The 18727-nt window shown below is 38.7% G+C and overlaps 1 protein-coding gene across 1 annotated transcript in view; it reads right to left on the bottom strand.

The window, feature by feature from the left end:
• The window catches only part of DNAH7 (dynein axonemal heavy chain 7), a 243722-nt gene extending 225706 nt beyond the window's left edge, over nt 1–18016 (bottom strand). The window contains exons 1-2 of the mRNA XM_019939243.3: nt 15832–18016; nt 2030–2092 (exon numbers count right to left, since the gene is read on the bottom strand). Coding sequence (XP_019794802.2) covers nt 2030–2092; nt 15832–15900 — 132 coding nt within the window. The 5' untranslated portion in view covers nt 15901–18016. The remainder of the gene's footprint in view (nt 1–2029; nt 2093–15831) is intronic.
• Nucleotides 18017–18727: the final 711 nt, after the last annotated feature.

Here is an 18727-nt window from a genome sequence, read left to right as displayed (position 1 = left end):
CTCTTCCCAGCCCTTTACTCCTACTTTCAAATAAACTACCTGCACAGAAGCCCTTTTTACAGGCTCTTCTTTCACAGGAAAACAAGCTGAGACAATTAATAAGTCAATGCTTTTCCATCCTTCCCTGCCTGCCTTTCCATTCTTCCGCTCTCATCTTGCTCCATAAAGGATTTCAGATTCATGGGTGGGCTATGAGTAAGGTGTTCACAAAGGGTGGGAATCAGGTCACCAGCTCAGAGGGGTTGGGAGCCACCAGCACTGGGTCATCTTCACCCTTGATTTCAACAAGGATCACCACCAGAAGCATAAATGTCTGTAATGAAAATCACTCTAGGGCTTAACTACTGCCGGAAGATTTTATCCAAGTACAAACCTTAATATTCAAATGAAAATTGTTTGTTTGCTTTGGTCAATGGATTTTTTTAAATCTCTTAAAAATATCGTCTCCCTTAACACACATGAAACTGAGAAAATGAATGCTGAGAACATGTAAGATATGGCCAAATATGAACATAAAACCAAGTTTAAATCAGCCAATAAAAGCATTTTAGACTATTATATGCCAATGACAGGAAAGGATTATTATTCAACTCAGCCACTGAATATTGAATCAGGAATTTTAATTGAGTTTACATCTCTAAACCTATATACTAATAAGACACAACAAACTAAGGGTAATTTTTATTTTTCCCTTTTAAAATTTGTGAAATTTTTAAACAGAAAATGCCTATCCCATTTCACATCTTGTCTTTTAAGCTAGAAAATTTAAGATAGATTTTGCAGAAGCACAGAAAAGGTGCTATGGCTCAATTCTATAGAATCTGGTATCATTAAAAAAAAATTTCAATTAAAATATATATTTTGAAATGTTCATTTACTTTATCTAAGAATATTAACTCAAGTTTTCTAAGTGAAAAATGTCCTCCACTTTAAATTATCAGGAATCTTTCTCTACAAAGCAACACAAATTCAATTTTATAGTTTGTTCTCAGCTTTTAAAATATCTTTCAAAAAATAATGCTTTGGATGAAACTTGAGAACATTATGCTAAGTGAAATAAGCCAGACAGAAAAAGACAAATACTGTATGATTCCACTTACGAGGTACTTAGAGTAGCCAAATACATAGAGACAGAAAGTAGAATGCTTGTTGCCATGGACTGACAAGAGGCGGAAACAGGGAATTAGTGTCTAATGGGTACAGTGTTTCCGTTTGGAAAGATGAAGAGTTCTGAAGATGGATGGTGGTGATGGCTGTACAACAATATGGATGTACTTAATGTCTATGAACTATAGATTTTAAATGGTTAAAATGATCAATTGTATGTTATGTATATTTTATCACAATTTAAAAAAAAACCAAACAGTGTTTGCACTGAACCTCCACTTAAGCTCAGCTTCCAGCAGTTACAAGAGCAAAACTCAACGGCATTAAGTTCAATATAACTACTAAATGGTAAAATTTATCACAGTCAAGTACATCTTACCCAGCACTTGTCAACTGAAAATGTCTATTAACTGCCTCCTCCACAGGACAATGACAATTTTTAGTCATAATAATAATAATAAAAAGGATGGCAAGATCTGAAGAATCTTCTTTGGAATAGCATTTCAGTGCCAGAAGATGCATCTCAAAGGTCATCAACGTCTCTTACTTTCAAACTCAGAAACTGAGGCTCGGAGAGGTAGGTGACTCCCTCAGACGGCAGGGCCATTAGTGACGAGGATGTAACCCAAAGCTTCATCTCCTAATTCCAACACTGATATATTTTCTGCTAGACAATCTTGGAAATACTTTTATCCAGAATATTCAAACATACTGTACACACTATTAGGAAATTACAGCTTACACTTACTTTATTAAGATAGTTATTTTTCCTTTCATGTGCACCTCAGAATTTCTCAATCAGAAAATAGTCAAATTGAGCACAAAATTCAAAATCATAAATTCAGTTACTTATTTACAAGTTTGAAACTAGTAAACATTTTTAAAAGGGCAAAAATCCAATGAGAGTCTATAGGTAAATTACCGTAGGCAATTGTGGTAACATTCTTACTGGTGTCTTGGATTTTTCTTTGCTGGATGATTTATCCTGCATTTAAAGAAAAAAAAAGTTTACTCTGTTAATGATAAAATTGATTCATTCAACCAAATTTTACAGAGGATCTAAAGTAAAGCACTTAGTATTCAAAATATTTAAAGACATACCCTACTACTTTAAAACAAATTTATTTAATTTATTTATTTTTGGCTGCATTGGGTCTTCGCTGCTGTGCACGGGCTTTCTCTAGTTGCGGTGAGTGGGGGCTACTCTTCTTTGTGGTGCGCAGGCTTCTCACTGTGGTGTCTTCTCTTGTTGCGAAGCACGGGCTCTAGGAGCGTGGACTTCAGTAGTTGTGGCATGTGGGCTCAGTAGTTGTGGCTCATGGGCTTAGTTGCTCCACGGCATGTGGGATCTTCCCAGACCATGGCTTGAACCCGTGTCCCCTGAATTGGCAGATGGATTCTTAACCACTGCGCCACCAGGGAAGCCCCTCTACTACTTTTTAAATTCTCAATGTTTGTCTTAGAATTGCTTTTTCATAGCAAGGAAAGAAAGGAAAGTGGTATCCAACAATACCCATCAGAAAGGTTTAAAAATGTGCAAAGGCTTTTATCCATTACATCATCCCCTAGGAATTTAATCTGAACCTAGTTAGTGTCCAGGGCTTACTGTACTCCACCTCCCTTCTCTATCACTAAAATACCATTTCTGTTCTATTGACAACCAGAATGCTCCACTTCCTAAGCTGACAATGTATTCAGGTTAATGCATCGTCAGGTTACTGTAAGTAACATATACTTTTTAGCAGCAACTTTCAGGGAAAAGGGCTGATATCTTCCTTTGAGTAGAGGAGGATTCCATGGTAGGAATTCCACCTAGGTAAGAGGAAGCACTGTTGAGAAAAATACTTCGATCTATAAAGCAGATTATAAGTCGTGCTTTTTGCCAATTGTCAATTTATTGCCTCTCAGCTCCAAACCTACCCTTTTTGCCCCCCTTTGTGATTGGGCAGGACTCTGTAACATTTCTCCTTTGCCAACCAGCGTTAATATTACAAATGGTGTCAAAACAACACTGTGAGAGGAAAGGACTCTCTTCCTGGTTCCAGGGCTTTCTGTCGCTGCTTCCATGGTGTGGCTGCCAGCAGTCAGCATCCTTGCCTGTGGGCACCTTCCCAGCCTGTGGTGTGTGGCTGACCCAGTGAAAGACACCCTCCAGCAGGGTTGCAGGTTTCACGGGCATCCCGAAGGGCAGCTTCCCAGAAAGTTTCCCTTACATCATACAGGGAGACTTTCAAACTCTTCAGCATGCAAGCAAGGTGGTTTTCTCACCTACCAGCCTAAGCCTGCAACACCTCAGCAAACATCTTTGCTATCCAGGTGGGCCACAGCCATTCCCTCTCCAAGGGGTCTTAATCCACGCTTTGGAGAAGTAATGGATCTTCCAAGTTTCTTCCTCGAGCACTCTCCCTTACTCCTAAAGGGAATGGCTACTTCTTATGTCTGCTAACCCTGTATTTTTTTTAAGCTACATTGTCCAAAACAGCATCCATTAGCCACCTGTAGCTACTGACCACTATGAAGTGAGATGTGTTTCAGTGTAAAATATGTACTAGATTTTGAAGACTTAGTATAAAATACAAAAAATTTAAATTATCTTGCCAATCTTTATATTGATTAGAATATATATTGATTACATTGTGTGTGTATTGTTTTAAGAAATTTACATGAATTATCTCATTCAGTTCTCTTTACAACTCTGTGAGGTGAGCAGTACACCACTTTTGTTCCTACTGTATACATGATGACTTTTTATATGAGGTACTCTCTACCCACACAAAGCATACATTCCAGTCAATATTTTTGTTAACATCTTTATTGAGGTATAATTGTTTTACATTGTTGTGTTAGTTGCTGCTGTATAACAAAGTGAATCAGCTATACATATACATATATCCCCATATGCCCTCCCTCTTGCGTCGCCCTCCCACCCTCCCTATCCCACCCCTCTAGGTGGTCAGAAAGCACCGAGCTGATCTCCCTGTGCTATGCGGCTGCTTCCCACTAGCTAGCTATTTTACATTTGGTACTGTATATATATGTCCATGCCACTCTCTCACTTCGGCTCAGTTTACCCTTCTTCCTCCCCATGTCCTCAAGTCCATTTGCTATGTCTGCATCTTTATTCCTTTCCTGCCCCTAGGTTCTTCAGAACCCTTTTTTTTTTTTGAGATTCCATATATATGTGTTAGCATATGGTATTTGTTTTTCTCTTTCTGACGTACTTCACTCTGCAGGACAGACTCTAGGTCCATCCACCTCACTACAAATAACTCAGTTTCATTACTTTATATGGCTGAGTAATATTCAGTAGTATACATGTGCCATGTCTTCTTTATCCATTCATCTGTCGATGGACACTTAGGTTGCTTCCATGTCCTGGCTATTGTAAATAGTGCTGCAGTGAACATTGTGGTACATGACTCTTTTTGAATTACGGTTTTCTCAGGGTATATGCCCAGTAGTGGGATTGCTGTGTCGTATGGTAGTTTTATTTTTAGTTTTTTAAGGAACCTCCATACCATTCTCCATAGTGGCTGTGTCAATTTACACTCCCTTCAACAGTGCCACAGGGTTCCCTTTTCTCCACACCCTCTCCAGCATTGATTTTTTGTAGATTTTTTTGATGATGATCGTTCTGACTGGTGTGAGGTGATACCTTATTGTAGTTTTGATTTGTATTTCCCTAATGATTAGTGATGTTGTACATCCTTTTGTGTGTTTGTTGGCACTCTGTATATCTTCTTGGGAGAAATGTCTATTTAGGTCTTCTGCCCATTTTTGGATGGGGTTGTTTGTATTTTTGACATTGAGCTACATGAGCTGCTTGTATATTTTGGAGATTAATCCTTTGTCAGTTGCTTCGGTTGCAAATATTTTCTACCATTCTGAGGGTTGTCTTTTTGTCTTGTTTGTGGTTTCCTTTGCTGTGCAAAAGCTTTTAGGCTCCATTAGGTCCCATGTGTTTATTTTTGCTTTTATTTCCATTTCTCTAGGAGGTGGGTCAAAAAGGAGGTGGATCTTGCTGTGATTTATGTCATGGAGTGTTCTGTCTATGTTTTCCTCTAAGAGTTTGATAGTGTCTGGCCTTACCTTTAGGTCTTTAATCCATTTTGAGTTTATTGTTGTGTATGGTGTTAGGGAATGTTCTAATTTCATTCTTTTACATGTAGCTGTCCAGTTTTCCCAGAAGCACTTACTGAAGGGGCTGTCTTTTCTCCATTGTATATTCTTGCCTCCACTGTCAAAGATAAGGTGACCATATGTGCGTGGGTTTATCTCTGGACTTTCTATCCTGTTCCATTGATCTATATTTCTGTTTTTGTGTTAGTACCATACTGTCTTGATTACTGTAGCTTTGTAGTATAGTCTGAAGTGAGGGAGCCTGATTCCTCCAGCTCCGTTTTTCTTTCTCAAGATTGCTTTGGCAATTCGGGGTCTTTTGTGTTTCCATACAAATTGTGAAATTTTTTGTTCTACTTCTGTGAAAAATGCCATTGTTAGTTTGATAGGGATTGCATTGAAACTGTAGATTTCTTTGGGTGGTGTAGTCATTTTCACAATGTTGATTCTTCCAATCCAAGAACATGGTATATCTCTCTCCATCAATTTGTATCATCTTTAATTTCTTTCATCAGTGTCTTATAGTTTTCTGCATACAGGTCTTTTGTCTCCTTAGGTAGGTTTATTCCTAGGTATTTTATTCTTTTTGTTGCAGTAGTAAATGGGAGTGTTTCCTTAATTTCTCTTTCATATTTTTTGTCATTAGTGTATAGGAATTCAAGAGATTTCTGTGCATTAATTTTGTATCCTGCTACTCTACCAAATTCATTGATTAGCTCCAGTAGTTTTCTGGTAGCATCTTTAGGATTATCTGTGTATGGTATCATGTCATCTGCAAACAGTGACAGTTTTACTTCTTCTTTTCCTATTTGGATTCCTTTTATTTCTTTTTCGTCTCTGACTGCTGTGGCTAAAACTTCCAAAACTATGTTGAATAAAAGTGGTGAGAGTGGACAACATTGTCTTGTTCCTGGTCTTAGAGGAAATGGTTTCAGTCTTTCACCATTGAGAATGATGTTGGCTGTGGGTTTGTCATATATGGCCTTTATTATGTTGAGGTAAGTTCCCTCTATGCCTACTTTCTGGAGAGTTTTTATCATAAATTGGTGTTGAATTTTGTCAAAAGCTTTTTCTGCATCTATTGAGATGATCATATGGTTTTTATCCTTCAGTTTGTTAACATGGTGTATCACATTGACTGATTTGTGTATATTGAAGAATCCTTGCATTCCTGGGATAAATCCCACTTGATCATGGTGTATGATCCTTTTAATGTGTGGCTGGATTCTGTTTGTTAGTATTCTGTTGAGGATTTTTGCATCTATGTTCATCAGTGATACTGGCCTGTAGTTTTCTTTTCTTGTAACACCTTTGTCTGGTTTTGGTATCACGGTGATAGTGCCCTCGTAGAATGAGTTTGGGAGCGTTCCTCCCTCTGCTATATTTTGGAAGAGTTTGAGAGGATAGCTGTTAGCTCTTCTCTAAATGTTTGATAGAATTCGCCTGTGAAGCCATCTGGTCCTGGGCTTTTGTTTGTTGGAAGATTTTTAATCACAGTTTCAATTTCAGTGCTTGTGATTGGTCTGTTTATATTTTCTATTTCTTCCTGGTTCAGTCTCAGAGGTTGTGCTTTTCTAAGAATTTGTCCGTTTCTTCCAGGTTGTCCATTTTATTGGCATAGAGTTGCTTGTAAGTAATCTCTCATGATCCTTTGTATTTCTGCAGTGTCAGTTGTTACTTCTTTTTCATTTCTATTTCTGTTGATTTGAGTCTTCTCCCTTTTTTTCTTGATGACTCTGGCTAATGGTTTATCAATTTTGTTTATCTTCTCAAAGAACCAGCTTTTAGTTTTATTGATCTTTGCTGTCATTTTCTTCATTTCTTTTTCATTTATTTCTGCTCTGATCTTTATGATTTCTTTCCTTCTGCTAACTTTGGGGGTTTTTTGTTCTTCTTTCTCTAATTGCTTTAGGTGTAAGGTTAGGTTGTTTATCTGAGATGTTTTTTGAGGTAGGATTGTATTGCTATAAACTTCCCTTTATAACTGCTTTTGCTGCATCCCACAGGTTTTGGGTTGTCATGTTTTCATTGTCATTTGTTTCTAGGTATTTTTTGACTTCCTCTTTCATTTCTTCAGTGATCTCTTGGTTATTTAGTAGTGTATTATTTAGCCTCATGTGTTTGTATTTTTACAGTTCTTTTCCTATAAAAACAAGTTACAACTTACACCGCAGAACTACAAAGGATCATAAGAGATTACTATGAACAGCTGTATGCCAATAAAATGGACAATCTAGAGGAAATGGAGAAATTCCTAGAAAGTACAGTCTCCCAAGACTGAATCAGGAAGAAATAGAAAATAGAAACAGACCAATTACCAGGATTGAAACTGAATCAGTAATAAAACAAACTTACTCTCAAACAAAAGTCCTGGACCAGACTGCTTCACAGGTCAATTCTACCAAACATTTAAAGAAGAGTTAGCACCTATCCTTCTCAAACTATTCCAAAAAAATGCAGAGGAAGGAACATTCCCAAACTCATTCTATGAGGCCACCTACACCCGGATACCAAAACCAGACAAAGATACCACAAAAAGAAAAAAATACAGGCCTATATCATTGATGAACATAGATGTAAAAATCCTCATCAAAATATTAACAAACCAAATTCAACAATACACTAAAAGGATCACACACCATGATCAAGTGGGATTTATCCCAGGGATGCAAGGATGGTTGAATATTTGCAAAAATCAACCTACATGATATACCACATTAACAAATTGAAGAATAAAAACCATATGATCATCTCAATAGATGCAGAAAGTCTTGGACAAAACTCAACATCCATTTATGACAAAAACTCTCAACAAAGTGGGTGTAGAGGGAATATATCTCAACATAATAAAGGCCACGTATGATAAGCCCACAGCTAACAACATACTCAACAGTGAAAAGCTGAAAGCACTTCCTCTAAGATTAAGAAAAAGACAAGGTTGTCCAGCCTCTCCACTTTTATTCCACATAGTATTTGAAGTCCTAGCCACAACAACCAGACAAGAAATAAAAGAAATCCAAATTGGAAAGGAAGAAGTGAAACTGCCCTGTTTGCAGGTGAGATGATACTATATATACAAAATCCTAAAGATGCTACCAACAAATTACTAAAACTCATCAATGAATTTGGTAAAGTTGCAGCATAAAAAATTGATGTACAAGAATCTGCTGTGTTTCTATACACTGAAAACAAACTATCAGGGCTTCCCTGGTGGCGCAGTGGTTGAGAGTCCGCCTGCCGATGCAGGGGACACTGGTTCGTGCCCTGGTCCGGGAAGATCCCACATGCCATGGCGCGGCTAGGCCTATGAGCCATGGCCGCTGAGCCTGCGCATCCGGAGCCTGTGCTCCACAACGGGAGAGGCCACAACAGTGAGACACCCGCGTACCTCAAAAACAAACAAACAAACAAACAAAAACTATCAGAAAGAGAAATTAAGGAAACAATCCCTTTACAATGCAACAAAAAATAAAATATACAAGAATAAATATAAGGTAAAAGACTTGTACTTGGAAAACTATAAGACACTGATGAGAGAAACTGAAGACAATACAAAGAAATGGAAAGATATACCATGCTCACATGTGTAGCTGAACCAAACTGACTCCATTCTGTCAGCTCTATCTTAGGCCCACTGTCCTAACCCCTCCTCCTTATGCATGACTGAGCCTTAGCCTAACACACAAGGAATGTGCCCAAGCCAGATGAATTCCCATTCAACTTTCACCCTTGCCTTCATCTGATACCTAAAAACCAGAAGTGTGCCTTTTGCTGATGCAGATGGTTAATGGTCATGAGACCATTAATCCAGGGGAAGGAAAAAAAAAACCCTGTTCCCATCCGTGTGGACATGCTTCTCCCTAGTAGTCAGATTCTATTTTTAGCTTTGACCCCTTTAAATTTCCCTGCACCCCTTTCAGCGGTGCTAAGTGCAGCTGTGAATGCGGATCATGTGTCCACCCAATCCTTCCCGCCTAAGTTACCCACAATACATTTCCTAATTGTTCTTTATGAAGTTGATCACCTCATTTTTCAGTCTCAACGTTCCTTCTCAGTTTGGAAGACATTATTCAATATCTCTGACTACCAACATCATGGATTAGAAGACTCACTCCTGTTAAAATGGCCATATGACCCAAGGCAATCTACAGATTCAGCGCAATCCCTATTAAAATACCAATGGCATTTTGCACAGAACTAGAACAGAGCTAAAATTTGTATGGAAGCACAGAAGACCCTGAAGAGCCTTTTTATCTTGTTATCTCAAGATAACAATCTAGAGAAAGAGAACAAAGCTAGACGTATCACACTCCTTTATTTCAAACTGTACTATAAAGCCACAGTAATCAAAAACAGACACACAGATCAATGGCACAGAATAGAGCACCCAGAAATGAAACCACATTCATATGGTCAATTAATCTATGACAAAGGAGGCAAAAATATACAATAGGGAAAGACAGGCTCTTCAATAAATGGTATTGGGAAACTGGAGAGCTACGTGCAAAAGAATCAAACAGGACCACTTTCTCACACCATATTAAAAAAATAAACTCAAAATGGATTTAGGACGTCAATGTAAGATCTGAAACCATAAAACTTCCAGAAGAAAACACAGGCACTATGCCCTTTGACATCAGTCTTAGCGATTTTTTTTTTTTTTTGCGGTACGCGGGCCTCTCACTGTTGTGGCCTCTCCCGTTGCGGAGCACAGGCTCCGGACACGCAGACTCAGCGGCATGTGGGATCTTCCCAGACCAGGGCACGAACCCACGTCCGCTGCATCGGCAGGCGGACTCTCAACCACTGCACTACCAGGGAAGCCCGTGATATTTTTTTTGCTATATCTCCTCAGGCAAGGGAAACAAAAACAAAAACAAATAAATGGGGCTACATCAAACTAAGAAGCTTTTGCAAGGCAAAGGAAACTATCAGCAAATGAAAAACCGCCTACTGAATGGGAGAAGATGTTTTCAAATGACATATCCAATAAGAGGTTAATACTCAAAATACACAAGGAACTCACAAAACTCAATGTTAAGAAAACAAATAACCCAACTTTTAAAATGGGCAGAGGACCTGAATAAACATTTTTCCAAAGAAGACATACAGATGGCCAACAGGCACATGAAAAGATGAACATCACTAATCATTAGAGAAATGCACATCAAAACCACAATGAGATCACCTCACACCTGTCAGAATGGCCACTGTCAAAAAGGACAAAATTCACAAAGAAAAAAATTTTCTCCTGTTTCTTTAATGTATCTATATGAGATGATGAATATTCACTAAACCTACTGTGGTAATCATTTCATGATGTATGTATGTCAAATCATTATGCTGTACATCTTAAACTTATACAGTACTGCATGTCAATTATATCTCATTAAAACTGGGGTGGGGGAATAGCAAGTGTTGGTGAGGGTGTGGAGAAAAGGGAGCCCTTGTGCAATGCTGGTGGGAATGTAAATTGGTACAGCCACTATGGAGAACAGTATGGCGATTCCTCAAAAAATTAAAAATAGAACTATCATACAATTTAACAATTCCACTCCTGGGTATTTAGCCAAAGAAAATGAAAACACTAATTTGAAAATATATGCACCCCTATGTTCACTGCAGCATTATTTACAATAGCCAAGATATGGAAGCAATCCATGTGCCCATCAATAGATACATGGATAAAGAAAATGTGGTATATATAAATACAATGGAATATTACTCAGCTGTAAAAAGCATGAACTCTTGCCATTTGTGACAACATAAATGGACCTACAGGGCATTAAGCTAAGTGAAATAAGTCAGACAGGAAAAGACAAATACCATATGATTTCACTTATTTGTGGAGTCTAAAAAATAAATGAACAAACATGACAAAACAGAAACAGAGTCATGGTACACAAACAGGTGGTTGCCAGAGGGGAGGTGGGGTGCAAGGATGAGAGAAATAGGTGAGGGAGATTAAGAGGTACAAACTTCCAGGTGCAAAATACATGAGTCACAGATATAAAATGTACAGTGAGGGGAATATAGTCAATAATTATGTAACATCTTTATATTGTGACAGACGGTAACTAGACTTGTGATCAGTGTGAAATGTATAGAAATATCCAATCACCGTATTATGCACCAGGAACTAACAGTGCTGTATTAAATAGGTCAATTGTACTTTACAATAGGAAAAGAGATCAGATTTGAGCTTATCAGAATCTGGGGGTAGGTAGTCTAAAGGTACAAACTTCCAGTTATAAGGTAAATAAGTACTAGGGATGTAATGTACAACATAATAAATATAATTCACACTGCTGTATGTTTATTATAGGAAAGCTGTGGAGTTCTCAGCCCAAAGAAAAAAGATTTTTTCTATTTCTTTAATGTTGTATCTATATGAGACAATAATGTTCACAAACCAACTGTAGTAATCATGATGTGTGTTAAGTCAAATCATTATGTTGGACACTTTAGATTTACAGGGTTGTATGTCAATTATATCTCAATAAAATGGCAAGGGAAGAAGAGTGAAGGGAAAGAAAATTGCAATGAACTTCAGACAATACTTCCCAAAGTACAAACACCAAATTAGGTAACTGTTTCATACATATACAGTGCTGTACCACAAACAGCTCTGTTTTCTTTAATCCCCAATGGACCACAGGGTACAAAGGGGGACATGAGCACAACATTTTCAAGCTAAAAGTGCAGTAGGTGTTCTCAGAGTGGAAGGCTTCCCTTTAGGGAGAATAAGGATGTGGCAAAGGCCTAATAAGAATGCAGCTGTAGGGCTTCCCTGGTGGCACAGTGCTTGAGAGTCCGCCTGCTGACGCAGGGGACATGGGTTCGTGCCCTGGTCTGGGAAGATCCCACATGCCGCAGAGCGGCTGGGCTCGTGAGCCATGGCCACTGAGCCTGAGCGTCTGGAGCCTGTGCTCCGCAACGGGAGAGGCCACAACAGTGAGAGGCCCACGTACCACAAAAAAAAAAAAAAAAAAAAAAAAAAAAAATGAATGCAGCTGTAGATGATAGAAGGAAAGGGACATATGGTCCAAGTGCCCTAAAATTCTCATACCGTCATACAGAGGCAACTCAAATGAGGTCTACTGTAATGGAGGTACTACAAATGTACAAAACACCTTGCTTAACCCAAGCCTTCGACACTGATTCCCACACACCTGACTTCTTAGGATCTCTACAGCACCCATTCTGCATGCTGAGCTACCACCCCTAGTCTCATCAGCACCCTGGGTGGAGAAGGGTGGTGAGGGCCTGAATGTTTCCTCTATACCCTTCATATATATATATATGTATTTATATATGAAGAGTTTATAAATAGTGGCCCTGGGCTAATCACAAACAGCAGCCACACATAAGTCAGAACACCATCTAGCTAAGTAACGCTGATCTTCAGTAAAACCAGAGGGGTGGATTTTAAAGTAACGTCTACATATTTTTAATGCTGATTAGCAATTCCATTTTAGTCTGTTTTCTCCTTTCAGATGATGACAGACATATGCACTCCTTCCCTCTGCTTTGGAACTTCTGTGAGGCTGGACTAAGAATTCCATTGACTTTTCTATCAGAAAACTCTTGTTTCACTTCCTTTCACATCCTCTTGGCCTCACCTCATGATTCCAGACGTGGCTGCAGTGAACAGTTCTGTGCTGGCTTCAATTCGGGTGGGAATGACAGGGTTTCCACTCAAGAAACTGTCTTTTGTTTTGTCCTGTGTGGCTTCTTTGATGCCATTGCATAGGACCCTCAGGGTAGCCCATTCTGCACTCACACGTGAGCAGCCAGAAATAGGTGGAAGTTAACATCCTCAGGAGATAGGATGAGAGCTGACGGATAAATGCTACCACCCTGATCATCCTCAGGCAGATGATTCCAGGAAGCATTCAGAAGGTCGGGCAGGATCATTCCAGCCGCCCCGTATTGGTTTCTCCTCCTTCCTAGTTTTACTCTCCCAGATCCTTTACTCCTGCTTCCTGGGATCACCTCTCCAACTCTACACATGTCCTATTTTCAGGCTCCTCTTTCACAGGAGAACATCTAAAACACTTAAAAATCAGTGGTCTTCCATCCTTCCATCTCCCCTTCCATTCTTCCATGCTCATCTTTCTCCATAAAGGATTTCAGATTCATGGGAGGGCTATGAGTGAGGTGTGCAGGGTGAGAGTCAGGTCACCAGCTCTGAGAGGCTGGCAGCCACCAGTGCTGGGCCATCCTTGGTTTTAACAAGGATCACCTCTGGGAACATGAAGGTCTGTACTGAAAATCATTCTAGGTCTTCCAGGTAGAAAGGGCTTATATGTTCACATGCTCACGTGGGCTTAGATGCCTGGGGGTTATTTTTTTCATCTAATTTCTGGGACCCAAATCCACCACTTTTTAAATGCCAATCTCAACTTCTGCCAGTTGTGAGAACTCCAAACCATGGGTCATCACAAAGTATGTTTAAAAACGCTGGATGTGTGCACCACGTAAGACTAGAAGCTGACTTTGGAAAACAGTGGGTGCTCTGCCAGAGACTACGAAGCAAGCGGTCTGCTCCTTTATGACCTGGGGTAGTCAGAGCAGCCCGCACTACCCAACCCGCACTCACAGCACCTTTCTTCATTTAGTGAAAGAGTCTATTTCCATGGAAGCTATGAGGGCAGAACTGGCTAAAAAACAAAAACAAACAAACAAACAAAAACTGTAGGTAACTTCAGTGTTTTCCGCAACCCTCCCCCTGAAAAAAAAACAAAACTGTGTGTCGCTAAAAATGGCCTGAAGGCTCCAATTCTCCCATTTGTTTTTCCAAACATTTACAATGCCCATTACTGAAGAACACACCAGTGTTTTACCAAAAATGTAAATAAATGCAATTATTACCCCACCCCCCCAAATCTTAATTACTGCCGGAAAATATTATCCAAGTGCAAACCTTAACGTTCAAATGAATTTTTGTTTTAATTAATGGAATATGTTAAAAATTTCTTTCAAATATTATTTATCTTAAAAGACATAAAACTCAAATGATACGAAAGAAAAATTGCAAGACAAAGTCAAATATGAGCACAGTATAAGGTTTAAATCAGCCAAATAAGCATTTTAAACAATTATTTGCCTCATGGGCTAGGAAGGATTATTCATCTCAGCCACTGAATATCTATTCAGTAAGTAAATTTAAATTTAGTTGCTATTTGTAAACCTATATACTAATAATATTTATTGCTAAACCTATACACTAGTTTTTTTTAACTAGTGGCAATTTTATTAAATTTAAATTTTTTTTAATTTTTAAAGAGAAAATTAAATGTCTATTCCATGTCATATCTTTGGCTCTTAACACAGAATACCTAAGACAGATATTTGCAGAACTAAAAAAAATGCTATGATTTTATTTCATAGAACATGGTGTGATAATCTTGGCATTATCAATAAAATAGGTTCACAATTAAAACGTGTACTTTGAAATGTTTAAGAGCATTCACCTGAACATTTTCATTGGAGTGTTTTTTTAATCTGAAAGAATCCTTAATTTCAAATTATTAGAAATCTACTCTGTATGAAGCCATTCAGATTCCATTTCATAGTTCATCCTGAGCTTTTAAAATGTTTCAAAACAAATAATGTTTGCATTGAACCTCCATTTAAAATCAACTTCCAGGAATCACAAGAGTATAACTCAACAATATTAAACTCAACATAATTATTTGACAGTAAACTTTATTGCAGTAAAATCTAATTTGTCCAGCACTTGATCAACTGAAAATGTCTATTAACTACCTCTTCCACAGGACAATGCTAATTTAACATCAAAATCATGAAAAAGGATGCCAAGATCTAAGAAATCTCCTGTAGCTAAAAGTGCTAGAAGAGACACCTCTTCAGAGATCAAATCAACTGTTTTCATTTCAAACTCAGAAACTGGGGCTCCAAGAGGTAAGTGACTCTGTAATAGTCACAGAGCCATTAGTGAAAAATCTGTAATCTAAATCCTTGCTTCCTAACTCCAACACTACTTCTGCTAGGTCATCCTCAGAATTCTTTTATTCATAATACTCAAATATCCTGCACATACTAGGTAATTATAGCTTACAGCTCCTTTATTAAGACAGTTATTTTTCCTAAGATATATACCTCATAGATGTTCTCCATCGGAAAAGAAATGGAGCACAGAAATTTATAATAAAAAATTCAGTATCTTGGGCTTCCCTGGTGGCTCAGCGGTTAAGAATCCGCCTGCCAATGCAGGGGACACGGGTTCGAGCCCTGGTCCGGGAAGATCCCACATGCCATGGAGCAAATAAGCCCATGTGCCATAAATACTGAGCCTGCAAGCCACAACTACTGAAGTCCGTGTGCCACAACTACTGAAGCCCGTGTGCCTAGAGCCCGTGCTCCACAACAAGGGAAGCCACCAGACTGAGAAGCCCACGCACTGCGACGAAGAGTAGCCCCCCACTCGCCGCAACTAGAGAAAGCCTGTGCACAGCAACAAAGACCCAATGCAGCCAAAAAAAAAAAAAAAAAAAAATTCAGTATCTTATTTGCAAGTTTGAAAACTAGTAAACAACATTATTACAAAAGCAATAAAATATGAGATATTTGGTAAATTACCATAGACAACTGTGGTAAAAATCTGACTGGTATCTTGGATTTTTCTTTGCTGGGTGATTTATCCTGCATGAAAAAATACAAACAAAACCCAACCCAACACTGTTTACTCTGTTAATGCTAAAATTGACTCATTGAACCAAGTGTTACAGAGTGTCTAATATAAAGTAAAGCACAGATCATCCAAAATATTCTAAAACATACTTTATGGATAGCATGATGTTGTGTACAGAAAATCATAAGGCATCCACAAAAGATTATTAGAGCTAATGAAAGAGCTCAGCAAGGTTGCAGGATTCAAGATTAATACACAAAAATTGTATTTCTAGATGCTAACAATGAACAATCCAAAACTGAAATTAAGAAATTAATTTACAATAGCATCAGAAAGGATAAAATAGTTAGGAATAAATTTAACAAAAAGACATGCAAGACTTGTACAAAGAAAGCTATAAAACGTTATTGAAAGAAATTAAAGAAGACCTTAATAAATGGAAAGACATCCCATGCTCATGGATTGGAAGACTAATATTGTTAAAATGCAATACTCTCCCCTCAAAATAACCTACAGATTCAACACACCCTCTCTCAAAATCTCAGATGCTTAGTTGTAGAAATTAACAAGATGATCATAAAATTCACATGGAAATGTAATGGACCCAGAATAGCCAAAAGATCTTGAAAAAGAACAAAGTTGTCAGACTCACACTTTCAGATTTCATGACTTAACTACAAAACTACAGTAATGAAGACTGTGTAAGGATAAACATATAGATCTATAGATCAAAGGAACAGAATTGGGAGTTCAGAAATAAACCCATACATTTATGGGTGAGTGCCAAGACAGTTCAGTGGGGAATTGGCCATATCTTCTTCTAGGAATTTATCTAACGAGTGTCCATTCACTTAGCCCCCACCTCCTTTCTCCATGGCTAAAACTTCATTTTTTTTCCAGAATGCTCCACTTCCTAAGGTGACAATGTATTCAGGTTAATGCATCCTCAAGTTACTGTAAGTAACATACTTTTTAGCAGCAACTTTCAGGGAAAAGGGCTGATATCTTCCTTTGAGTAGAGGAGGATTCCATGGGAGGAATTCCACCTAGGTAAGAGGAAGCACTGTTGACAATAATGCTTTGTTCTATAAAGCAGATTATAAGTCGTGCTTTTTGCCAATTGTCAATATTACCTCTCAGCTCCAAGTCTACCCTTTTTGCCCCCCTTTGTGACTGGGCAGGATTCTATAACATTTCTCCTTTGCCAACCAGCATTAATATTATAAAGGGTGTCAAAACAACACTGTGAGAAGAAGGGACTCTCTTCCTGGTTCCAGGGCTTTTTGTCATTGCTTCCATGGTGTGGCTGCCAGCAGTCAGCATCCTTGACTGTGGGCACCTTCCCAGCCTGTGGTGTGTGGGTGACCCAGTGACAGACACCCTCCAGCAGGGTTGCACCCCTAAGGGCACCTTTCCAGAAAGTTTCCCTTACATCATAGAGGGAGACTTTCTTTCAAACTCTTCAGCATGCAAGCAAGATGGTTTTCTCACTTCCCACGTTGATACTTTCCTGATTTTCACAGCTGTATAGTATTCTAACGTATGAATATGATGTGATTCATCCATTCCATTCTCCTGTAAATTAACATTTAGCTTATTTCCAATGTTTCTCTATTACAAAAGATGTTCCAATAAACATCTTTGGTCATATGTTTTAGTATACACACAATTTTATTTCACACACACACATATACTATACAGTGTGTATATAATACACATATAATACACGTGAGTATGTAAATGTCTCTTTTGTCCCTTTAATTCCATTGGTATATTTGTCTATCTGTAAACAAATTGTATGACATTGTCTAAATTACTATGACTTCACAATAGGTCTTGAAATCTGTAAGGCAATTCTCTCCACCTTAGTATTCTTAAAAATTATTATATACAATCTTGACCTTTTCTCTACCACGTGAATTTTAGGATCCACATTGCATGAAACTTTGGGGGATTTTGACAGAAACACACTGAATGCCTAGAATAATCTGGAGGAAATTGATATTGTTATGATATTGACTTCTTCATGAATACAATATATTTCTTTATTCACATCCTTGGAGTGTATCCTTCAAAAACTTTTTGTAATATTCTTCATAAGGGTGTACACATCTTTTTTTTTTTTTTTTTTTTTTTTTTGCAGTTCGCAGGCCTCTCACTGTTGTGGCCTCTCCCGTTGCAGAGCACAGGCTCCGGACACGCAGGCTCAGCGGCCATGGCTCACGGGCCCAGCCGCTCCACGGCATGAGGGATCTTCCTGGACTGGGGCACGAACCCGTGTCCCCTGCATCGGCAGGCGGACTCTCAACCACTGCGCCACCAGGGAAGCCCTGTACACATCTTTTGTTAGACTTATTCTTAGGTATAAAGAATTCTGAGTGAAAAATGCATTACAGGACCTGAACAACTGACTTACCAACTTTTAATCACAACTAATTTGTAAACAGGGAAATGTCCATGAAGACTGCATCTACATATAATAATTTCTGTGACGGTTATTCTTTGTTTGCCCCAATCCAGTCTCCATGTTTTCCTTCCTGCTCTGTGCCTAGAAGGCTGACTTCTGTAGACAGGCAGCACCTGGGCTGCCAGCCCTCTGGCTTCTGCTGGGGATTAAGCAATGAGAGGCACCTGTAGGAGACTAGACAGGATGAAAGGAGAGAGTTTTGGATATTTCTCTCCTAGTACTCCCTGTTTCCCGTAGTTCTGATAGTGGCTAAATTCTTCCAGAGTTCAGCTCCTTTCAGGAAGCTACCATTCCAAGCCTCCAGCTCTCACCAAGTTCTGAGAACGGGGTTCAATTTCTTTGACCCGTCAGGCCTAGGAATGGCAACGACTTCCTGT

Source organism: Tursiops truncatus, chromosome 7, assembly GCF_011762595.2.
Source record: "Tursiops truncatus isolate mTurTru1 chromosome 7, mTurTru1.mat.Y, whole genome shotgun sequence".
In the NCBI taxonomy this organism is placed as follows: Eukaryota; Metazoa; Chordata; class Mammalia; order Artiodactyla; family Delphinidae; genus Tursiops; species Tursiops truncatus.
Note: the sequence above shows the minus strand (reverse complement) of the source record. Positions and strands in the feature narration are given on the sequence as shown.